The 25,872-nt window shown below is 42.6% G+C and overlaps 1 protein-coding gene and 1 long non-coding RNA gene across 8 annotated transcripts in view; one reads left to right on the forward strand and one right to left on the reverse strand.

The window, feature by feature from the left end:
- LOC106580176 (uncharacterized) overlaps window positions 1-10,663 on the reverse strand; it is a 50,554-nt gene extending 39,891 nt beyond the window's left edge. For both annotated transcript variants that reach the window (XR_006761132.1, XR_001322825.2), the window contains exon 1: window positions 10,537-10,663. This is a non-coding gene — a long non-coding RNA (uncharacterized lncRNA). The remainder of the gene's footprint in view (window positions 1-10,536) is intronic.
- The window catches only part of ccser1 (coiled-coil serine-rich protein 1), a 109,532-nt gene continuing 85,417 nt past the window's right edge, over window positions 1,758-25,872 (forward strand). For 3 of the 6 annotated variants that reach the window (XM_045704294.1, XM_045704297.1, XM_045704298.1), the window contains exons 1-6: window positions 1,758-1,968; window positions 4,955-6,222; window positions 7,735-7,758; window positions 8,152-8,345; window positions 14,140-14,230; window positions 17,356-17,476. In XM_045704294.1, coding sequence (XP_045560250.1) covers window positions 4,977-6,222; window positions 7,735-7,758; window positions 8,152-8,345; window positions 14,140-14,230; window positions 17,356-17,476 — 1,676 coding nt within the window. In that variant the 5' untranslated portion in view covers window positions 1,758-1,968; window positions 4,955-4,976. Of the gene's footprint in view, window positions 1,969-2,002; window positions 2,277-4,954; window positions 6,223-7,734; window positions 7,759-8,151; window positions 8,346-14,139; window positions 14,231-17,355; window positions 17,477-25,872 lie in introns of those variants that run through there. The other 3 variants (XM_045704296.1, XM_045704295.1, XM_014160935.2) reach the window with 3 other exon arrangements.

The raw sequence follows: 25,872 nt of genomic DNA on the forward strand, positions 1-25,872 counted from the left end.
CTCCCGAGGTCGCCCAAGTTACATCACTGTGTCCAAGAGCATTGTGAGATGTATCCAATCAATAGTACAGATTATAGTAATGGTAGCAAACTAAATGTAATACACCACTGGGAAAATGCAACACAGCAAAAAAGCCTATGCAATTATACACAATGTGCACAGTAGGCTAATCATATTCTATGAATATGCTCTTTCATGAGAGCCTATGTTTGGTTTCCTGACAGGGCAACGGGGTGATTGAATGGCGGCACACCTGCAATTATGGTAAGATACAGAACAGATGGCATTAAATAGCCTGTAATTTACTGTTCAACTGTTGTAGCTATGTTATTGCATTTTGATCAATACACAAGGTCAAATTCCATTTGACAAAGAAGTTGAATTTGTGTAAATGGCCATACTGTTACTTGCCAGCATCATCAGGCCAGCAATTGGTCCAGCGCATCACCTGCTTCATGAGGATGCTGCTCAGTCCTCAGGGAAGAAGGGGTGCACGCCACGCATGCTGGGCTGTGTAATACGGAAGCGAGAAGCAAAGCGATCACATTAGCGTCCCGGCAGCAGCATTCAGACTTCCGGTTTTTCGATTGTGGCTTCAAAATAAAAGTGTGGTACAACGCTATGATACGAAATCAATAATTCTGCAGCTTTGCATGGTGACTAATGTTAAAATTAGGTTACAAAATTATAACTACATTGGTGAAAAAACAAAAAATAAATACTACTTTACATAAGATAAATAATATAAGGGGGAGCACATTGAGAAATGGTTGGAGCTTCAATAAATTAATGTAAAGAACATCATATTCTAACACCCTACTGATCGAGCACTAGAGTCTATATATGGTGTTATTTCCTGGGGGACTGGTCTACATTTCAAACAGCACTTTCTACTCCACACATTCCATTGGTCCCAATGCAATACAGTGTAGTGTAGGCCTATAAATTACATATTGGCTTATAAAGAAAAGCTTTTATGACCTGATGCAAAAGTGTGGTTGGGAATACTCTGTAGGGTCTGTAGAATCTGTATATGGTGTTATTTCATGTGGGACTGAGGTCTTGCATTGGGACCAATGGAATGGGTGGAGTAGAAAGTGTTGTAGATAGTTAGACCTCAGTCCCCCATGAAATAACACAATATATAGATTCTACAGACCCTAGTGAGTAATCCAAACTCTACTTTTACTTCGACACCTAGAATAGTTTGCTCTATATAAGCCAATATGTATTTAAATTGGCAATCAGTATTAATACAATAACAAAGCTTCACCCCACCATTGTTTATGGAAAAAAACGGAGGTGTGTGCCTGGAGAAATTTAACCATTCTCAAATTCATATACAGCTATGGATGCATGGATTTGACTGTCAATGATATACAAATTATAGTGTTAACCATGTTTTAAAGCTACATTTACTTTGTTTATAAACATTTAGAGTAAAACAAGCTTATACGTTGGGGTTTGATGGGGTACAACCATTGAACTAAGCTCATGAGGAATTTATAAGTTATATTCTTCAAGAATCAATGGTTGCAGCAACTGCTTATTGCCTATTTTATTATACAGTGTATTGCATTGCGAGCATTTATTTTACCTTGAACGTGTTTTAAAACCCACATTTAATGCACATGTCATAAAATGAGTCATTGTTAATGTTTAGACAATTATGTTTTCATATCAATACCGGTTTTGACAATTTTCTACTATTACGTGGTGACTTTTATTTATTTTCAATCCAAAATTCACTGACCCGGAAGTACTAATTTAATGTAGCTGGTAGAGATTATACGTCATTGAGGTGCATTTGTGCGATCGATTATTAAATTAACCATGCTATGCAGCCACATGAAAATCTTACAGATATAGCAAAACTATCAATCATCAATCAATAGAGGTTTAAATATATTCAGACGAGCTTTGTCTGTCATTGGAAGGAGCAGCCTGGACATTGGAATTCAGCTGAAGGTAACACATTTCTGCTATCTTGACTAGCTAACTGCGGCTCTGTCTTGACTAGCTAACTGCGGCTTCTTTGCCGGGGCTCGCTCACACATGCATCTTTTCTTTTCAGCCAAAAACACAGCGAGATTTGAGTCGTCTGTAGTTTTCGTATTATGGCAGTATTTGGTCGTAATTACTCGCCCGGACCATGATTTTCCCGTCCCATAAATAACATTGAGATTATGTTTGGACATTGGCACTTACAGCGTTGACGTTTGACAGCTCGACCTGCTATCCTGCATTCAAATATGGAAGCTAGCGAATGTAAGGAGGTAAAATTTGTTTTACATTGGATATTCGGCTTTCTCTGGTCAATGGCTATTAAACCAAGCATGCCATGCCATGACTATGAAGATGGTATATTCTGAATCAATTTCGATGTTCTTTTTTTTTTTGGTGGGTGTCTTTCAATCTTCAGTAGCTGTTACGCAAAGCGTGCTATGACTAAAACAATTATATATTCAGAATCAGGGGAGGATGGACAAAAATTCGCTTTATATTTATTTACATTGCTTAGTTTTTCTTGTTGTTTTTGGTAAGATTTTCATGGTCATGGCATGATTTGTGTAAGAGCTATTGATGATTGGAACATTTAAAATAAGAGATTTCCATCCTCCCCTGATTCTCAAAATATAATTTTCATAGTTATGGCAAGCTTTGTCTAAGAGCTATTGATGAGCGAGAACCAAATATCCAATATATATATATTTTTACCTCTGTAGCTAATGTTAGCTAGCTGGCTAAATTCATAGCAAGGTGGCAATTTACTAGCTACCTCATAATGTTACTCCAGATAACATCTAGTAGGTTATCAAGATACCCACATTAACATTTTAATAGCAATGTACATAGCAGCTGTAGTTTGCTACATCATGTGCAACAACTGTCAGTGTTTTTCAACAGTGAATTAGCTAGCTAGGCTAGTAGTCATATTGCCCCATGACCTTTTTGGAAGGGATATTTGTGGCATGATTGATAAAATTACCTAGCTAGTGCATTGCATTCAACTTTAGACCTAGTTAGTCTTTTAAAGATAAAATGAGATGATGTGCCTATAGCCATGTTATAACTCCAAAGATGAGGCTTTTTACACATTTTGAATTATTTCTAAAGGCATTATAAAGAATACAAATTGGTTAAAAGCCATATTTTGAGTCATCATGGCTAATGTGCCTAGTGAGATGATGGTCCTGCATTCCATGAAGACAATAGCATTTTATAGTACAGTATCTGTTTGTTACGTGTTTTAATTTTTTTATTTAACGAGGCAAGTCAGTTAAGAGAATTCTTATTTACAATGACTGCCTATCCCGGCCAAACCTAGATGACGCTGGGCCAATTGTGCGCTGCCCTATGGGACTCCCAATCACAGCCAGATGTGATACAGCCTGGATTTGAACCAGGGACTGTAGTGACACCTCTTGCACTGAGGTGCAGTGCCTTAGACCGCTGCGCCACTCGGGAGCCCGAGTGTTGTCGGGAAACCCCTGTCACATTCGGGTTGTTCCATTTGATTTCAACAAAGATTTTCTATTATATTGACAAGATGGTCAAGGAACCGCTCTAACAATGGAAATGAATGTCCTCAATGATGGGAGGTGAGATCAGATGGGACTCTTCTAGCCAATGAAAGAGCAAAAATATTTTTTTTATGACAGTGGTTCCACACATTCCCATGACAAGGGAAAACTATTTGTATTTTATTCTGTTATATTCCATTATAATCTTACTATAAAATATGTGTGTTCCAATCAAAAGGGGTGCGGTCAAAAAGTGATTGAAATGAAATGGAACCACCCATCCTTTTGCACACCTTGGTTCTTCCATGAATTGAGAGCTGTGGAAAGAGTCTTCATGCCAAGACATTACATTACTTGCCTAGTACGACACTAGTGCACTATAAAGGGATAAGGGTGCCATTTGGGATGCTGTCTATGGCATGTTTGTTGGTTTCATTTTGGAAATTAGAAATACCTCTGTCCAAAAAGAGAAACCAGGTTGTTTTTCACCAGTACTGTCAAGTATGGGCATGACAGAGTATTAATTGCTTGTGTGATTTATTAACATTGTTTGCCAAGTAGCTTATTACAATAAAAGGTATTTGAGATGTCACTAATGTTAGGCTGATAATATCGATGGCCTCCTATTTCAGAGTCTTCTGTGTACGCAACCTTTCTAGTTACACGTAGCCTAACTTGTGTTGAAATTGACTAGGCTTATCGGACATTCATATTGAATCTACAACTCCAAGTGAAAATAGACCTAACTCTCTCTGGTTTGTCTCTGTGGGACTTTGCTCCATCCATGCAAATCAGTAACGCATTGGAGGTAGCCTGTCTCTGTATTTTTCATAGAACTTCTAAGTTTGATAATAACCCCCGTGGGCCATTTCTAGCCAGAATATGCAAAACATTCTATTTGATAAGGCTATAGAAAAGTTAGTAATTGTTTTATTTATGAAGTATTGTGTAATTTTATAACCCTAACCCATGTCTAATGGCTTATTCCAATGAATGTATAGCCTACTCTTAATTCTAAGGTTTCCGGGAAAATGTTTCCTCAGTTTTAAATTGAAATGTGTGACTGAGGACAGTACTGTAGGCTGATATATAGGCTAGATTTGTTGCATTGAAATGACTACTTGGCCTATTTCTTCTATTTTGTCACTATAGACAATACCATGTCTATCTATCTTACAGAGAGTATAAATATTGTACACTATATTCACATACTTTTTTTTTGTAGATTACATTAAGCTTGTAGCCTAATAGTTTCAGTAGTTTGTCAAATGGTACTTTTGGAAATGCACACAAGGGAAATGGCCAGTGCATCTTCAGACTGATGGTTGTGGTGTTTGTTGAGGTTGTGTGCTTTCATCCCTTGATGGGACCTTTTTTTAACCCTGATTTTTACCGTGCATCTCTCTGACTGTGTCATGTCTGTATTGCAGAGTGACTGCCCGCTGAACCTTGATGGGCGAATCAGGGTCGCGCCGCTCCACGCTCGTCTCCAGGCTGCCCATCTTCAGGCGGAGCGTAAGTAAGAGGCAGGAATCGTTGCCCTCCTCCCCATCCTCGGCCGGCGTGGGCAATGGCGTTCACACCTCGTCCCCCTCCAGCACCAACTCCAGCAACAGCAGCACGGGAAAGCGCCGCAGCCTGTTCCGCACGCCCTCCATCAGCTTCAGCAGCAAGAGGAACAGTGAGCCGCCACGCATCCAGACCCCTCCTCTGGACCCAGCCCAGGACACCAACAGCAGCCAGAACAACCCTCCGCTGGGCTTCCAAGATGGCGCTGTGCTTCCACGGGCCAAGACGCGCCACTCCTTTGGCTTTGGGGGCCACCGGCAGAAAAAGATCACCCGCTCGCAGACTGAAGACTTTGAGAAGGTGACCTCCACGGTCAATAGGAACGTGTTCATCAACTGCATCAGCTCAGGTACCAACGAGGGCGATGACTCAGGGTATCTGGATGACTTCAGTGGCGACAGCAAGCGCTCGTACAGGCAGAAGAAACCGCTGCTGCCCAAGTCCTTCTCTGCCCACCACCGCTTCTCCAAGAACTCTGAGCAGTGCAAGCCCCCGGTGGTGAGTGTAGTGCCCCCGACGTCAGGGGGTACCCCGGGTTCATGGCCGGGCGAGCTGCTGGGGGAGAGCTCCCTGCAGTCGCCCATTTTGTCTGAGGACCGCACCACAGCCCTCACCCCCTCCGAGTTTAATGTCCCCATCACAGAGGACTCTGTGTCCGAGGTGGACGTGCTGCCTGCCCCCAGCCTCGCCGCCACGCCAGACAACTTCAGCCATGTCATCTCTACCTCCCAGGTGTTCTTCACGCCTGCCCAAGCTGCCACAGACAAGCCCCTACTGCCAGACACCAGCACCGCCAACACCACAGAGTGTGAGACTGCAGTCCCTGTCACAGAACCAGAAACAGCTGCAACACCACCAATGCCACCGCAACAACAAACACAATCACAGGAAGAGAAGGAAGAAGGGGAAGAGGAGAAGGAGGATGTTATGATGGTGGAGGAGGTCAGACCAGCGCAGACAGATACTAGTGAGAGCGAGGCAGGCCCAGTGCGTAGTAAAGGCTACCATTCCAATCCAGAGCAGTCTGAGAGGAGGTCCAGGAACACAGTGCTCATCCAGGAACCAGGCAAGGGAGCGTGCTGCGGTAGACATGAACCCAGGTCATGCCACCTGAGGAAACCCCACACAGGTAAGAACTGAACAATGAATTGAATAACATGCGGAGTACTGATCGATCTCTCTGATTGACTCATTGATAATACAGAGGAGGCGCATTGCTCTTGTGAAAAGCTAATAGTAAATTACTGAGAAGTATACTGAACAAAAATATAAACGCAACATGTTTCAAGAGCTGAAATAAAAGATCCCAGAAATATTCCATATGCACAAAAAGCACAAATTTGTTCACGTCCCTCTTAGTGAGCGTTTCTAATCTGCAAAGACAATCCTTCCACCTGCCAGGTGTGGCATATCAAGAAGCTGATTAAACAGCATGATCATTACACAGGTGCACCTTGTGCTGGGGACAATAAAAGGCTACTCTAAAATGTGGAGTTTTGTCACACAACAATGCCACAGATGTTTTGAGGGAGCGTGCAGTTGGCATGCTGACTGCAGGAATGTACACCAGAGCTGTTGCCAGAGAATTGATTGTTCATTTTTCTACCATAAGCTGCTTCCAATGTCGTTTTAGAGAATTTGGCAGTATGTCAAACCGGCATCGCAACCACAGACCACGTATAGCCACGCCAGCCCAGGCCCTCAACATCCGGCTTCTTTACCTGCAGGATTGTCTGAGACCAGCCACTCGGGCAGCTGAGGAAACTGAGGAATATTTCTGATTTAATAAAGCCCCTTTGTAGGGGAAAAACTAATTCTGATTGGCTGGCACTGACTCCAAAGTGGGTGGGCCTATGCCCTCCGAGGCCCACCCATGGCTGCGCCCCTGCCCAGTCATGTGAAATCCATAGATTAGAGCCTAATGAATTTATTTCAATTGACTTATTTCCTTATATGAACTGTAACTCGGTAAAATCGTAAAAATTGTTGCATGTTGCGTTTTTATATTTTTGTTCAGTATATTTTGGCCAAAGTGTTTGCACAGAGTATTGCCTACGACCGTTTGAGACTGAATTTGTGTTTTCGATCACCTACAAATAGACATTTTCTGTTCAGTGGTTGAACTTTACACTGCTTTCACATTCAGAAGGCAGAGGTATGGTCTACAATGTAGGCTATACTTTATGTACTCTTTGGTTGGATGACGTTGAAAGTACCAAAGTCAAATCGACAAGACTGATTAGGGGGTTGAGCAGCACTATTTTAGGCCCACGTGCCTGTTCTCAGTACAGTGGGAACTATTTCCTCTTAAAGGTATATTTATTAACCAATGGACAGCAGTTTCCTAAGACATTGTAGACTGTAGTAACACCTGGATAACACCTCCTGTACAAATTCCTAGCCTTTGGATATGTCTTTGGCTATGTCTTTCTGACTCCACCGTTCACCTACCAAACTTGAAACAGTATGGCACTGCTTGTAACATCCTTGTGTCTGAATAGATTTCTTTAGACAACTGTTTGTGAACTGCATTGGTTAGTCTACTGGTTTTGGGCAGTGTTAGGCTATCCATAATGATTAACACATCACTGTTATTGTTTATTTCTGATGTAAGCCTATTTCTTGTCTGTCTGCTGCTTAGGTTACTTTGTATTGGTGATAACACGTAAGTAGTTATACTTGCACCTAAAAAGTGTGCTCCGTGATGATGTAGATCTGTAACCCAAATTCAATCAATTAGTAAAAGTAGCCTTATTCCCTCACTATATTGGAAAAATGCCTTTACATTAGTGTAAAGGTCACCTAAAAGAATTTCTTTCCATAAAATCACTGAAGCTGTTGTTGCAAAACACTGGATCGCTTCCAGCCCCAAGGCTTACGATAGCCAATTGATTGTTTGCTTGTTTTTAAGTTTTTCCCCCAACGTGTAGTCTGCAATTGTTTGTGTGTGTCGCATTCAACAGTCTGCCTACTTGTCTGTTCGCCACTTTTTTGCCTAGCTCCCTGTCTCCACGCCAGCAAAAATATTATCATGTGTCTTGTGCTCTGCCCTCCACAGTGTCCATGTGCAGCAGCAGCGCCAGCCCCTACCACGAGGTGATGCGCATGGAGCGCCGGCTACGTTCCTCCTCGGAGGGCGCCGGGGGGCCACGGGGGCTCCACCTCAACCTCAAAGAGCCCCATTGCACTGCCGAGGGGAGCGTGCTGCTGAAACAGAGGACCAACTCGTCGTCCTCCAAGCTTGGCAGCCTTGTACGTGTTTACACTACACTACATTTCAGTACAGCACAGTTACACTAGGATTACAGTAGAGGACAGTCCAGCAGGGGAGCTGGCAATGGTGCTCGCGGCTCCTCACTGTTGCTGCAGACTAAATAGCTTAGTCCATGGCCACATCCTTCTCTGGATTACACTCTCACACGGGGATAACAGCCCGCCCTAAATTAAACAGACTAATCATCTAACTATCTGTGCTGCAGATCAGTGCAACAGGACAGCAACTTGTCACTCAAGGGATTGCGCCTGACTCCTTCCTGTCTGGCCACTCCAATCCACATGCCTGCATAAACAGTAAACACCCATGCTTTTGCAGTGGAAGTACTCATTCTGCAGTGCAGAGGTTCCCAACCAGGTACTTCAGGGTGCCACCGGGCAGAGCAAAATTCAGTTGGTGGTACAGTAACCAAAAAAGCTTGGGAACCGCTGCTGTAGTGCACCACATTTTTCAGGCTTATACTAAGATCTATTTAATTTTCGAGGTGGCTCGACAACCCTCATCTTCCATACTCAGAAAGGAAAGCATGTGAAAAACGTGTGGCTAATATGTGGGGCTAAATCTGCGGTCGATAAAATCTAAGTGGCGGCTGACTCTGCAGTCTTGTTTTTTGCTCTGGCGGAGAGAATCGCGAAGTGTGGCTGTAGGAGTGTCGATTTAGTGTCTTTTTGCCAGCTCCTTTTTAACTTTGTGGGAATAACAGAAGGCAATCCAGTGCGACGAGTAGAGCTTCAGTGAGACGCTAAAGTGTTTTCTATTGTCTGTTGAGCAGGTTTGTGCTTTCATGAGTAGTCAAGCGTGATGCAGAGGTGGACTAAAGTATGTTTTCTGGACAAGTACAAGGCAATACTGGGAAGATAATCCCTCCCTTCTCTGTGTCATAGTTACAATACACTCAACAGCCAACAGGATATGCCTGCTCTGTCTTACACTTTGGGTACAAGATATACATAGAATCATTCTAAACTGGCAAAAGTGGCTAAACTGTTAAGTGAAATGTTATGTTCGGTACATGTATTCACTTCATAAGACATGCTTAGAGAACCGTGTGGATGTTGAAGGGACTAGTAAAAAGAAACATCATACTGTACATCAAGAGATTGTTAACCAACCCATTTTTCAAAATATGTGGGAATTGTAGTCTCCCCTGGCTTGTAGTAGACCGGTAAGGAAACATTTGAGTACTTATTTGATTTGAGTGACACGCTTTGACACTAATCTTTTGTGTGAATGGGTACAAACTAAGTCCATTATTATCTATATGAATAACCCCTCCTTAACTCTCACGAGGGGTGTATTATTCACTAGGATTCAAATGGGCCAAACGGGGAGGGACCTAGTTGAATTTGTCCTGTAGGAAACGCTTGTTTTATTACTGTGCACAATGTTTTGCTATGGTGTGCGCTAATTTGGACTGACCCTATTTAGTTGACTGGTCGATTGTTTGGTCGATAGGCTGTCGGTTGACAATATATTTATTTTTCAGTTGAGCAGTGTAAAATCTATTTTACATTATGGCACACGAGATACCTGTCAGATTCATGCCTGTCTGAGTAGACATTGCAAATGGCACACCAGTATCACCGGTAGTATATTTACCGTTAATTACCATCATTTCTAATCGACAATATTGATTTGGTTATGGTAATTTCTGTTAATGCATTCAATATATTACTCTTACCACCTTGTCTTTGTAGGAGTGGACACGTAGTTTGCAGAGCGCACAACCTAGGCTACACTTATGATAAAAAAAGTTGTGGTTTATTTCATTCCATTATCCAGTTGTCAATTTATTCATTGTCTTTTGTTTAGAGCGCTCCTGACAATCTAGAGTAAGGACGTGCACCAGATTACGCATAGAACTAGGCCTAGGCTACCTGTCCTGTGTGCAAATGTGGGCTTATAAATGTGCCCGTTTGGGGATCTGATACTATTTCTGATTTGTCTTAACTCACCATCACTGTGGAGCTTCTCAAAGTAATCTTTTCTTCACCACAAAAAGCAAGTTAACTAAGCCTGTTTTTACACCCATTGATAATGACAATAGTTCTTCAACATAGCCTATCTGAAAAGTCTTTAGAGCTCTCTCCCTTTCCATAACCACTCAGCATGAAAGGGGGGAAAAATGTCATGCTCTGATCAGGTGTAAACATCATAAAATATGCCTACCTGATTACTTGTTATCCCTTGTGCAAGTAGCTTACAGCTGTGTCTGTCCTGAGCTCACTGGCGTGGGAAACTAAGGGCCCGGAATATTTTATACAATGTCGCAAGTTTGCTAGCACGAGCATCTGGCCGGACCAAGTTAATAGTTGACACAATGCCTCTCGGTCAACCAATACACCCCTGGAGTTTGGACCTCTGCAACGGCACATTTTTCTCTATTGGTCCTCTTCAATTAACTCCACAGGCACAAAATGTATAATATCTACTGACCCAAAGTCTTTCTATGTGCAGAATAAGAGACACCTGCTTATTCTGAACGTTTTCCATGTTACTGAGGTTGGCATTAATGAAATAGATCCTTGTTTTAACGAGCCACAGTTTTTTTTTTTATCTCTATTAGCATAGAGTTACTCACTCAAACATTATTGCACTGTTAAAAAAGGTCAGAGCTTGCACAGTGAAGGAGTTTTAATACACATCTATTACTGGGGGATGACATTAACATGCTAATTTAGCTCCAAATGATGTATATAATAGATGCCATTTTACAACAATGGGTGAGGACTGACACCCTGTTCCAAAAACGATTACTCGAGGAACACCTTAGTTTACCATAAGGGCTATTTTACCTCTTCATAAGTGGAGGCTAATCATTTCCTTCGAAAGGTATTATACTTTATGCAGATGCTCTTAGCACTTGACTTGAGCTTGACATTTAGGGTCAGTTGCCCAGGCACAGATTAAACCTTTAATGGAGAATCTCTATTGAGAATGCTTCTTAGACCAATAATAGTCTTAAAGGGATACTGGCAATTAAGAATGGTGTGACAGTGGACAACATGAGCTTTGTTTGGACATAATGACACTGCCGGGTTCTGATTCACATTGATGTACCCAACTTTAAAGGGATACTATAGAGATTCTGGCAACCGTTTTTTCTACTTACCTTAAGTCAGATGTACTCGTGGATACCAATTGTATTTCTCTGTGTGCAGTATGGTGACGACACCACTGATAAGTAATTACAAGATGAGTAAAATAGATTTCCAACTGACCAGCCGTGGTAACCATTTTTCTGTGTATCGCCACAAGATGGCGGTGTATCCCTTTGAAACATGACAAAAAGCGAAGGGGTTGTCATGTACATGATTCCTCAACCACTGCTTAGAAGTGGATGTCTTTGAAAATGTCATCAATGTTTACTGGGTCAATGGCTTCAAAATCTCAATGGATAAGATCATTGATTATGAGATTGGATTTTAATAACCTTTGCTTTGATGACCCGTTATGGATCTAGTATAGACATGAATGAACCCTTAATAAAATACATACAGTACCAGTCAAAGGTTTGGACACTACTACTCATTCAAAGGTTTTTCTTTATTTTTACTGTTATCTACATTGTAGAATAATAGTGAAGACATAAAAACTCTGAAATAACACATATGGAATCATGTAGTAACCAAAAAAGTGCTAAACAAATGTAAATATATTTGAGATTCTTCAAAGTAGCCACCCTTTGCCTTGATGACAGCTTTGTACACTCTTGGTATTATCTCAACCAGCTTCATGAGGAATGCTTTTCCAACAGTCTTGTTCCCATATATGCTGAGGACTTGTTGGCTGGTTTTCCTTCACTCTGCGGTCCAACTCATTCCAAACCATTTCAATTGGGTGAAGGCCAGGTCATCTGACGCAGCACTCCATCACTCTCCTTCTTGGTCAACTAGCCCTTACACAGCTTGGAGGTGTGTTTTGGGTCATTGTCCTGTTGAAAAACAAATTATAGTCCCAATAAGCGCAAACCAGATGGGATGGCGTATCGCTGTGGTAGCCATGCTGGTTAAATGTGCCTTGAATTCTAAATAAATCACTGTCACCAGCAAAGCACCATCACACCTCATCCTCCATGCTTCACTGTGGGAACCTCGCATGCGGATATAATCCGTTCACCTACTCTGCGTCTCACAAAGACACTGCGGTTGGAACCAAAAATCAGACCAAAGGACGGATTTCCACCGGTCTAATGCTCATGTTTCTTGGCCGAAGCAAATTTCTTCTTCTATTGGTGTCCTTTAGTAGGGTTTTCTATGCAGCAATTTGACCATGAAGGCCTGATTCACGCAGTGTCCTCTGAACAGTTAATGTTGTGATGTGTCTGTTACTTGAACTCTGAAGCATTTATTTGGGCTGCAATCTGAGGTGCAGTTAATTCTAATGAAGTTATCCTCTGCAGCAGGTAACTCTGGGTCTTCCTTTCCTGTGGCGGTCCTCATGAAAGCCAATTTCATCATGGCACTTGATGGTTTTGCGACTGCACTTGAAGAAACTTTCAAAGTTCTTGAAATGTTCTGAATTGACTGACCTATGTCTTTTTATTTGAGCTGTTCTTGCCATAATATGGACTTGGTCTTTTACCAAATAGGGCTATCTTCTGTATACCACCCCTACCTTGTCACAACACAACTGATTGGCTCAAACACATTAAGAAAGAATTAAATTCCACAAATTTACTTTTAACAAGACACACCTGTTAATTGAAATGCATTCCAGGTGACTACCTCATGAAGCTGGTTGAGAGAATGCCAAGAGTGTGCAAAGCTGTCATCAAGGCAAAGGGTGGCTACTTTGAAATATATTTTGATTTGTTAAACACTGTTTTGGTTACTACATGATTCCATATGTGTTTCATAGTTTTGATGTCTTCACTATTATTCTACAATGTATAAAATAGTAAAAATAAAGAAAAACCCTTGAATGAGTTGGTGTGTCCAAACTTTTGACTAGTACTGTACAAAATGTCAATGCAAACAGTGACCTATAATGAAGCATTTATGAAGTCCTCTTATGGTACTGTACAAAATGTCAATGCAAACAGTGACCTATAATGAAGCATTTATGAAGTCCTCTTATGTTTAAGTTTCTCTATATCTCCAGTGTATCCATAGTAAACTGCCAAAATAATGGAAACACTTGAGTTAATGAGGGATACAAAGTATATTGAAAGCAGGTGCTTCCACACAGGTGTGGTTCCTGAGTTAATTATGCAATTTAAAAATGCTGGACAGGCCATTATTTTGGCTACCATGGCTATGCCCCCATCCACAGGGCACAAGTGGTCACTGAAGGGTTTGATGAGCATGAAAACGATGTAAACCGTATGCCATGGCCGTCTGTCACAAGATCTCAATTTAACACTAATGGGAGATTCTGGAGCGGCGCCTGAGACAGCGGTTTCCACCACCATCAACAAAACACCAAATTATGGAATTTCTCATGGAAGAATAGTGTCGCATCCCTCCAATAGAGTTCCAGACACTTATAGAATCTATGCCAAGGTGCATTGAAGCTGTTCTGGCTCGTGGCGGCCCATCGCCCTATTAAGACACCTTATGTTGGTGTTTCCTTTATTTTTGGCAGTTACCTGTATATGTCTGTATAGTGCCAGATCTCCCTCCCACACCTAAACTTACAAGTTAACACTCTGGGCCCTAGTTATAGTCTAACTCCTGACCCTACTCCGAAAGTAAAGTGCCATGCATCAAGCTTGTTGTTAAACTGTGTCCAGCGCACCGAGTCATACAGATGTGTCCATTGTGTCCTCAGGATGTACTCAACAATCTGGGCTCGTCTGAGCTGGATGAGGATGACTTGATGTTGGACCTGGACCTCTCTGATGACCAACGCCAGCGTCACGGTATGGACACTCCCAATCCATTCAACAGCAAATCCACCGGCTTCATTCCGAATGGCACTCTATTCCTTACATAGTGCACTTATTTTTACCAGTCAGCCTCTGGTCAGAAGTAGAGCACTATATAGGTTGCCGTTAGGGACGCAGCCACCCTCTCTACTTCAGCCACTTGTCCAAGAAAACTTGGAGATTCTAGAATGACCTCCAGGGACACATCCAAGTTCAAGCAGGACTAACTTGTTTGCTCAGATATTTATGAAGTTTAGAATAGTTCTACTATAACTAAACCAAATACACTTGCTAGGACAGTTTTAAGCCAGTTCAGATGGTTTGTTCCCCCATCGTTGCTATCATTAGGTCCTTGATATTCTCATAACACTTAGCAACAGAAATGGTTAAATCTCAATGCTTTTGATCATTTTCCCAGCAGCAGAAAACTGATTAAAACGAGTGCGTCATAGGGAAGTGTTTTTGTAAGGATTTGTTTTTATTTTCTTGCGTTCACAAACTTTGTGACACAACCTCACTGGTTCTTATGTATCCTAAAGATATGTTATGCATTATGTAAAGAATTGCAAAACAATTAATTGCCCTAGTATGAATGCAAGATGAACGCAAAGATGTAGCCTATTATTAGGAGCAGGATGTGTTTTGGTGACTTGAGTGGAGACAACAGGCCAGATATGCCCCTTAGTTGACTCTTATCTAACAGGAGGTCTGAGTCAGTTCAACAAGACTTTCATATCTCTAGGCATGCAACATCTACGCAGGCTTGGATAATTACCTTCAATCTTAATTCTCTTAACATCCCTCTCTTTTTGGAGGTTGCATCAGAACACACAAAAGTACCAGTAAACATGTACTGAGGGCAAAGCCTCTAGACAGAGAGCTTCCCAGGATGTCATCGCTAATACACACAAAAAAAAACATTTTGCATGGTACGTTTTTTTATTTATACAGTGCATTCGGAAAGTATTTGGACCCCTTGACTTTTTCTACATTTTGTTACGTTTCAGCCTTATTTTAAAATGTCTTAAATCATTTTTTCCCCTCCTCAATCTACACACATAATGACAAAGCAAAAACAGGTTTTTAGAAATGATTGCAAATGTATAAATGAAGAAAAACTCACATTTACATAAGTATTCAGACCCTTTACTCAGTACTTTGTTGAAGCACCTTTTATGGCAGTGACTCAAGTCTTCTTGGCTACAAACTTGGCACAACTGTATTTGGGGAGTTTCTCCCATTCTTCTCTGCAGATCCTCTCAAGCTCTGTCAGGTTGGATGGGGAGCGTCGCTGCACAGCTATTTTCAGGTATCTTCAGAAATGTTTGATCGAGTTCAAGTCCGGGCTCTGACTGGGCCACTCAAGGACATTCAGAGATTTCTCCCAAAACCACTCCTGCGTTATCTTGGCTGTGTGCTTAGGGTCGTTGTCCTGTTGGAAGGTGAACCGTCACCCAAGTCTGAGGTCCTGAGTACTCTGGAGCAGGTTTTCATGAATGATCTTTCTGTACCTTGCTCCGTTCATCTTTCCCTCGATCCTGACTAGTCGCTGAAAACATCCACACAGCATGATTCTGCCACCACCATGCTTCACTGTAGGGATGGTGCCATGTTTCCTCCAGACGTGACGCTTGGCATTCAGGCCAAAGAGCTCGAGCTTGGTGCTATCAGACCAAGAGAGTCAGACCAAGAGAGTCCTTTAAGTGCCTTTTGGCAAACTCTAAGCAGGCTGTCATGTGCCTTTTACTGAGGAGTGGCTTCCGTCTGGCTACTCTACTATAAAGGCCTGATTTGGTGTAATGCTGCAGAGATGGTTGTCCTTCTGGAAGGTTCTCCCATCTCCACAGAGGAACTCTGGACCATCAGGTTCTTGGTCTCCTCCCAGACCAAGACCCTTCTCCCCCGATTGCTCAGTTTGGCTGGGTGGCCATCTTAGGAAGAGTGTTGGTGCTTCTAAACTTCTTCCATTTAAGAATGATGGAGGCCACTGTGTTCTTGGGGACCTTCAACGCTGCAGAAATGTTTTGGTACCCTTTCCCAGATCTGTGCCTCGACACAATCCTGTCTCAGAGCTCTACGGACAATTCCTTCGACCTCATGGCTTGGTTTTTGCTCTGACATGCACTGTCAACTGTTGGACCTTAATAGACAGGTGTGTGCCTTTCCGAATCATGTCCAATCAAGATGTAGAAACCTCTCAAGGATGATCAATGGAAACAGGATGCACCTGAGCTCAATTTCGAGTCTTATAGCAAAGGGTCTGAATACTTAGGTAAATAAGGTATTTCTGTTTATTTTTAATAGATTTGCAAACATTTCAAAAACCTGTTTTCGCATGGTCAGTATGGGTATTGTGTGTAGATTGATGAGAATTGTTTTAGAATTGTAAAAAAAAAAAGAAGTGAAATACATTTTTGAATAAGGCTGTAACGTTACAAAATATGGAAAGTCTGAATACTTTACGACTGCACTGTATACTAGCCTAAATGGTTCAGACTGTGCTGTGAAATCCCTGCAAAGAATTGATAAATCGCACACTTAAAGTGAAGTGACGATGTGACTTACTGAACAAAGAGAATTAAGTGGAAAGTCTCTCTCACTAACTCAAATGAAAGCACACCAGACATGCCCACACACACACACACACACACACACACACACACACACACACACACACACACACACACACACACACACACACACACACACATATGCATGGATGCTCCTGTTTTAGTGCTCTCAGGTGGCTGCTTGGCATTTTTATTAAGAACCAGGCAGTTTCACAGCAATTTATGTGCTGTTGAGCTGAGCCACATTCAGTTTTGCCTTGAAACTGAGCCATCCACATCCCTTTTATAAAGATCTGGTTATTTCTGATTGTCAAAACTTTTCTTAGTTGTTTCTGCATTAATGAAACGTTAAAACAGATGCCATTGTGTATTTTACTCTGCACAGCGAATGTAAAGGAAATATTTGATTTCTGTAGTATAGTGTTAGTATTTATAAACACTCGTTATAGCATATTGTCCAGGGTGGACTACTCTAAGCATGTTGTCAAACTCTGTAAACACAAGCCTATTGTGCCACACAACATTGACTCAATGGTTTTGTGTGTGTAGTATTCCGAGAGGACTCCAGCCAGTCCCTAGCCTCCTGCCTGAACCTGATGCACTCCCCACTGGAACCCAATGTAGACAGGATCCCTGGCAGGGAGCCCAGAGACACCACCACTATCCACAGGTGAGAGAGCCCTGCATCTATACCTAGTGCATCATACTACAGATCTCACTACACCTATAACGCTCACTACAGCTCTACACCTACACTACACTTAGACCTACACTAACACCTATAACACTCACTACAGCTATCACTCATCCTTCACACATTCCCAACAGTGAGCAGTCACTGTATTTCCATGCAGAAAGGAAGGAAGGCTCATTACAACTCCTTAACAGAATTAACAGAAAGTCCCATTGCTCTTCATAGGAAGCCGTTATCACACAAAGCCATTAGCGCCAAACGCTTCCTTCCAGGGGTGGAACTGATTAGGTAGAACAATGAGAGCCACGAACAGGCATGGATAAAATTCTCATTGCAACTAAAGCATTGCTATCTTAATTGTTTTTTATTAGAGAAGCCTTTTGATGTGGCCTAGCAGGAAACGCTGATGGAGATTATTGCGATTTAATGTGTAACATGTTTTATGTGTACCCCATGGAGATGAATGTAACATTCTGACTATAACTATTGTTCCCTGAAGGAGGGAAACAAGGTATAACATACTATGGGGAGTTGCACTTTCACGTCTTCGGTTGTAATCATGCCTGACAAGGCCAATGAAATCCGTGTCTCACTGGAAGCCCCACCTTCCACAGGTGATAAGTGTGAGGCTCGGTTTCATTCCTTCAATTTAATACCGCTCTTCACAGAGCCCAGGAACTGGCGGCGTTGGGCCAAGTGGGTGTTGTACAGTGTTTGCTCCACTAAAAGTTTTGTGATTATGCTGCGGGACTTAGATGTAATTTGTGGTTTAGTACGGTACCCTGCGTCACAAATTCATTGCTCCAGACCAGCTGAAGGGGGAGTTAGATTACTGATTATGCTTTTGGGTCCTACTGTGTCTCTAACTGACAATGAATGGGCGGCATACACAACATACGCGACATACACAACAAAATGACTTGTGTCATGCGCAAAGTAGATGTCCTAACTGACTTGTCAAAACTATAGTTTGTTAACAAGAAATTTGTGGAGTGGTTGAAAAATGAGTTTTAATGACTCCAACCTAAGTGTATGTAAACTTCCGACTTCAACTGTATGTGCATACAGCCCTCGTGGAGGGCGCCCTTGCGGACTGAACAGTAGCAATGACATTCGGAGGTAAACCTCTAGCCATTAGATTGGCCCTCTCATGGACAGGCCCATAGGAACCAAATCTCTGGGCACACATGCCAAACCTGCCTGTGCGCCCTGGGACAACAGGTCCGCTTTTAAAGGTGAATGGTTTCCGTGAACCAAGGCTGCCTGGTCCAACGGGAAGCCACAAGAATCAGTGATAATTCATTCTTGTGGCTGGGAGGGTTTATCAGCCCTCCCTATGAGATAACAGATCTGCACCCGAGTTGAGGCAACCGGGAACATGCATCACCAAAAGTGACAGCAAATGCGCACTGCTCCGCAGCGAGGAGTATGTTGAGTATGCAGCTGTCGTCATGTTGTTGGATCTGACCAGCACATGCCAGCCCGAAAAACGTGGGAGGTGGTGCCTGAGAGCCATGTACATCATCAGAAGTTCCAGGTAATTGATACGCCGGGCACTCTGTGACACTGAAGTGAGTAACCCTTGGTGTGACGTGTCGGTCGTGATCATATTGCGGAACAACGCCTGGCCCCTGAGAACCGCTTGTGACAGTAGCCGGGGATCCCTCCACTGGGCCAGTGCTGAAGGCATGTTGTGGGCAACTGAATCAACCGGTCTAGGTGGCGAGATGCATCCAAGCGCATGGTTTAACATTCAGCACCGGAACAGCCACATCAATAGTAATCCCAGGGGAATGACCACTTTCATAGAAGCCATCATCCCCAGTAGGCATGTGGACTGGCGAAAAACGTACTGTGCGCCCCAACCGAATTTGGGCCAAGCAGAGCTGGAGCCTGGACACCCTCTCCGGGGATAGAAAAAAGCAAAGGGGTCGGGACTTTATGCCCCGTTCTAGACTTGTCATCAGCAAGCATCTCAGAGTTTGCACTTTCAAAATGCTCTCAAACTAGCGGCTGTCACAGTCTGTGCACTTCAGCGATTGGATTACCACCATCAACCTAAAGGATGCGTACTTTCATGTGCCCTTGTGCCCCAATCACAGACATTTTCTGTAGTTTCATTACAAGGTGATAGCCTACGAGTTTTTAGTCCTCCCATTCAGCTTGTCCCTCTCACCTCGCATCTTTTCAAAGGTGATGGAGCAGAGTCAAGGCTGATAGCAGCAGAGTCAAGGGAACAAGCAGTGTTACAAACATCCACACAGTGTTACACACACACTTGTTCCTGTACCCAAGAAAGGAAAGGTAACTGAACTAAATGACTATTGCCCCGTAGCACTCACTTCTGTCATCATGAAGTGCTTTGAGAGACAAGGTAAAGGTGATATGATCCTTATCTGACACCCTAGACCCACTGCTTACTGCCCCAATAGATCTGATCCAGGCTGATATCCCATTTTCAGTGTCTAGGTGTTATTTAAACCAGAAAAAGAGCTGAACTAAGCACCTCATAGGGACTCGTGAGCTACAGGCAGGAATCAGCAATGAATCCTAATAATGAGCCACCTATGCAGGAGTAGTGCCCTCTTGTGGACAGAGAGCGAATCACCCAATGTATTACTCTGACTCCTTGAACCCCGTGAACACCATTGAATGCGCTTCCAAACTAAGTTGTGCTTCCATGAGACTGTATGCCCTGGATGAAACCCTGCCCCTTATGGACTCAAGGGGCTCCAGCAATGGTTGACGTAGCACACCGTTTGGCCGTAACCAAACGTGGTGGCACTGACGTCACAGTAATGTTTTTGGGGAGGGACTCACCGGTCGCTCAGACCACTTCTAAGGCCCAAGGCTCCGGAGGTTACCCAAGCCAAGTGCTTGGAGGCTGTTTCCTCCAGTGATGCCAACTTAGCAATTTTGTTGCTAGATTTAGCAACTTTTCAGACTACCCTGGCAACTTTTTTTTCAAACCGCACCTAGCATCACATTTAGCTACTTAAAAAATGTATTTGGAACTTTTAGCAACTTTTGAAAAGTGACTCAAATGCTAAAATGCACGTATTTTCCCTCTAAATGACACAAAAACGATTTTCTTTGTCACACTCAGTCACAACACACGTGCCTGGCTGCAAAAGTGCATTGTGAGTGACGTCAGCAGCAATTTCAGTACATTGCAAATCATTGTTGGCTGACTGCAGCAGCAGTAGTATGGGTTCGACGAGCCAAACCCAATGAATATAGTTGGTCACGAATGTTTGATCTTGGACAGAACATACAACATCAATCAAAATTGTACAGAAAAGAGTGGGAGTCTGTACCTGAACAAATGTGAAATCATATTTTTTGCCGAGATAGCCAGTCAATTTGAGTAACGTTATTGTGTATTCTACGTAATGACGCAGTTTTACGTTATCACGCAATGACATCACAATGTCATTTAACAACAAATCAACCTGCCTCTAGCATCTTACCCTGAAAATTTGTTGGCAACACTGGTTTCCTCATCAGAAGTACCCACAAGCCCCACTCCCTCCAACTCCAGAAATTGGAAATAGGAATGTGATTGGCATAATGGCGGGTGAAATCTAGTAAGCTTCATTCACCTGAAGTTATGCATGTTAGCCATGATGAAGCTTCTAGTCTAGCCTCTTTGACCACAGCACGGGACATTTTTTGAATAAACAAGAATTAAAGCTAGCTACATATACTAAACAAGACGGCTACCCAAACAAGTCCAACGTTAGGAAGTCAGAATATCTTGTAGTACCTAGCTCGCCTCGGTGTTTGTTTGTTAGCCTGGTCTCGATAGTCTACATAGGACCGGATCACCGAAGTGGGACCCGGACCCTTCTGGGAAGAGAGGCAAGCGGTGCTTAACCAAGGAAAAACAGGAGGCGGGGTTTTACCCACAGAACCTTGTCACCCTCTCTCTTTGAGTAGCCTCCCGTAACCGGCCACAGGAGCCAGTGAGACATTCGACCCAATCCATCTCCGCATCCCGCATCGGAAACACCAAGCCACCTAAAGCAGGGATCATCAACTTGATTCAGCCGCGGGCTGATTTATTCTTGAGGGAATGGTCGGGGGACCGGAACATAATTACAAATAATTAGTAGACTGCAAATGGACCGCAAGAAGCCCAAACTGATATAATATTTGATTAAAACACAATCGTTTCAAAACTTGCTTACATTTGTATACGATCACGTATTATGCGTGGGAATACTTGAACAGATTTCCGAAATGAAAATCACATGGAGCTGATTTCATGGTGTTTTTACAGTCTTAAGTTCAACAATAATAATTCTGAAAATGTAAAATGCGACAGAAGTGTGACTCCATGACTTCTAGCTAAGCTAGGAGGGGCAATCATTCTCCTAAAAGAGAAAACAGAATCACTTAAATGATCCCGTAAATTCTATGTGTGTGTGATAGGACTTGAAGATGTCATGGAAGCGGGCAACCCCACTTCTTTCATGAGCAATCTTTTCTATGAACTGTTCGGGCAGGAGAAGCTGGGTCCCATGCTGCTAATTAACATTGCGCACCGCACGGGTCCTCTCCAGAATGTCTCTTGTTGTGTGATTATACAATTCCACAGTTTAATTCAAACAGTGAATTGTTCACCTTGCAGTGGAATCGGGGGCTCTGATCTATGCATAGAATAGGATCAGCATCCTGAGTGCCGACACTAAAACAGAGGGGGGGGACCTACAACGAGGTAAGATCCCAGCTACACAAGGTAAATTTGAGATGCGGCTTCATCCACCCGGCAAAACTCATCTTGACCTTCCAGAACACAACACACACATTCTCCACTGCCAAGGAAGCTGAAGACTTCAAGAATCACATCAAACCCAACACACAAGGGGATGAGGCAGATGGAACCCGATCATGACTGGCTCAACAGGAGAATATTAACACAGTGACACTGCCAATTAATGAACATTGGACAATCTATTGATGTGCCACACGGACTAGGGCTGCTTCCTTCTGGGGCTTTTGGGGCATTGAATCCCTACATGGGCAAAATATGGCAATATACACTATGTGGGCCAGTTTATTAGGTACACCTAGTACTGGGTCAGACCCCCCTTTGTCTCCAGAACAGCCTGAAGTCTTCGGGGTATGGATTCTTCAAGGTGTAGCATTCAATCGTTGCTCAATTGCTGTCAAGGGACCTAACCTGGTCCGGAAAAACATTCGCCGCACCATTACACCACTGCCACCAGCCTGTACCATTGACACCAGGCAGGATGGGCCCATGGATTCATGCTGCTTACACCAAATCCTGACTCTGCCATCAGCATGATGCAATAGGAACCGGGATTCGTCGGATCAATTTGTCAGACTCAATTGTTCGGTGTTGGTGATCGTGTGCCCACTGTAGCTGATTCTTGTGTTTAGCTGACAAGAGTGGAACCCGGTGTGGCTGCAATGGCCCATCTGTGACAAGGACCTATGAATTATGCGTTCCAAGTGGCCGTTCTGCACACTACTGTTGTGCTGTGCCATTATTTACCTGTCTGTGGCTCGCCTGTTAGCTCAGCCACCGTATCCTATTTGACGGTTTAGGCTTGCATATCTGTTATTTACTTTTCTTCATTACCCACCGTAACTTATCAAGTTTGCTAACGATACTGTAAAGGTCTGAAAATGGACCTATTTTGTTTTACTTTGTAAAAACTTTTATACCTAAAGACAAAAAAATATGCTGCTAAGAGACTCCATGTATAAGGCTGCCACTCGCTGTTATGCTGCAGCCCTGTAATGATAGTGGGGGAGTGGAGGGGGCAGGGGAATGGTTTACAGGGAGGTTTTCTAGGTGGGGAAGAACCAATGGGTGAGTTTCCCTGTGGGTCCTGCTTTTTGTTACACATCCATTGGCTTATAACGCTAATGATCACAATTATATCATTAATATAATCTTCCAATGTTAGCTCTTCTCTCTTGGAATTTGGAAGGCCTAAATTGTCCTGTCAACTGTTCCAGCTGTCTTGATATCCTAGCAAGAAACCATATTGATATAACAATATAACAAGAAACACACCTGCTTCATAAGGACGCACATAGAGAGCAGAACAATCTGGCTGCTTTTTCCATCAGCCTCAAACAAAAGGTGTAATCATAATGAAACTCAATCACCATCTTGGGTAAAGGCGAAGACCAAGAACGCAGAATCACTTTTCTAAAATGTATCCATAATGGAAAGAGAATTGCCTTTATTAATGTGCACAGTTCACATTCATATGATCCAAAGTTTTTTGATTCTCTGCACAGCATATTGTTGGAATGAACTGAATACCATCTGGTTATTGGGACAGACATGAATGCCATTTTGGACATGGGGTACAAATATAATAAGACCAACTACAATCCACATGCAACCAAGCACATAATCCAGAAGCAAACAAGTACACTTTCTACTTAAACAGGCATAAAACATTCTCTCAAATAGATTATATATTATCTACACTTCTATTTTCTAAAATCAGGAAATTAGACATACGAGCTTGTCCAATCATCACGCCTACTACTGCCAATTACAAATGTCAGAATCTCCTAGAAGAGCCACAAGATGGCGTTTCAACTTCTACAAAGTCATCCATTTTTAATTGAACTAAATACATTCAGAATGATCAATATCATTTCAATCAATGACTCCTGGATTCTATTGGATGCCACCAAATGTTTTATAAAAAATAATGCAACTGCATTTGCATCTGGGTTGAATAAATCCAAATTATGGAAGATATCAGAATTGGAAATATTAACAGCGGTAGAGCGTTCTCAACAAAAATTCAGACCAAGTAACTATTACTCTTTCCAAAGTCAAGACAGAACTTAATTTGTTGATAAGACAGAGAGCTGTATTTGCCATCCATTGAGTTGGACTCAACTATGGTAATCGTCCCAGTTGTTTACTGCCCGACAAGCTAAGCAGTAATGACCAATTAGCTGATATAGCAACTATTGAATCTGAAACAGCGGAATTACTATCAGAACCCAAATTAATCAAAGAGTCTCCCGCTTTTTATAATTCTCTGATTGTAAATCCACACCACGCCAGACGAGAGTATGTGAGTGGAGTTGAGTGGTCGACAATCCCGCTCATCGCTCACCACTCTAGCGCTTGTGCAGTGGTCCGGCGCTTCATGTCCTTAACAACCATTCCACTAAAAACCGCTTCTCGCTCACAAAAAGAAAATGCTGATCCAGATTCGCTCCATTTGTTAAAATCCCAATTTAACCAACACCCATGTATTTTTGTGACTATCTGGACCTACCATTTGGTTTTAACGTATTGAAACCAAACCATATGATTTCAATGAAAAGTATTTTAATAAACAACATGAAAAGGTGACAGTAAGAAGTGCTCATCATTTCAAATAGGCTACTTAATCTAATAGGATACCTAGTAAACAGCATACAAATAGGTCAGGAGCCAGACATGTAGCTGAAGAAGGAATGAAAATGAATTATTTAGGCTATTATTTATTTATTTATTTATTAGCCTATTATTTCAAGGCTATAGCCTACAGATAAATAAATTGTGAATAATTTTCAAGTGCGACACAGTAGGCTGGTATGAACATTAAGCGCTCAGCATTTAAACAACATTTTGTTGTATTCAGTTATTATAGTCTATAAATTGCACATACGGTGCCTTCGGAAAGTATTCAGACCCCTTGACTTTTTCCACATTGTGTTAGATTACAGCCTTACATCAATCTGCATATAATGACAAAGCAAAAACAGGATTTTAGAAATGTTTGCTATTTAAATATAAAAAAAACGGAAATATTAAATTTACCTAAGTATTCAGACCCCTTACTCAGTACTTTGTTGAAGCACCCTTTGGCAGCGATTACAGCCTTGAGTCTTCTTGGGTATGATGCTACAAGCTTGGCACACCTGTATTTGGGGAGTTTCTCCCATTATTCTCTGCAGAGCCTCTCAAGCTCTGTCAGGTTGGATGGGAAGTGTTTCTGCACAGCTATTTTCAGGTCTCTCCAGAGATGTTCAATCGGGTTCAAGTCTGAGCTCTGGCTGGGCCATTCAAGGACATTCAGAGACTAGTCCCGAAGCCACTCCTGCGTTGTTGGCTATGTGCTTAGGGTATGTGTCCTGTTGGAAGATGGACCTTCTTCCCAGTCTGAGATCCTGAGAGCTCTGGAGCAGGTTTTCATCAAGGATCTCTCTGTACTTTGCTCCGTTCATCTTTGCCTCGATCCTGACTAGTCGCCCAGTCCCTGCTGCTGAAAAACATCCCCACAGCATGATTGTGCCACCACAATGCTTCACCGTAGGGATGGTGTCAGGTTTCCTCCAGAAGTGACACTTGGCGTTCAGGCCAGAGTTTCATCAGACCA

Source organism: Salmo salar, chromosome ssa20 (assembly GCF_905237065.1).
Source record: "Salmo salar chromosome ssa20, Ssal_v3.1, whole genome shotgun sequence".
NCBI lineage: Eukaryota > Metazoa > Chordata > Actinopteri > Salmoniformes > Salmonidae > Salmo > Salmo salar.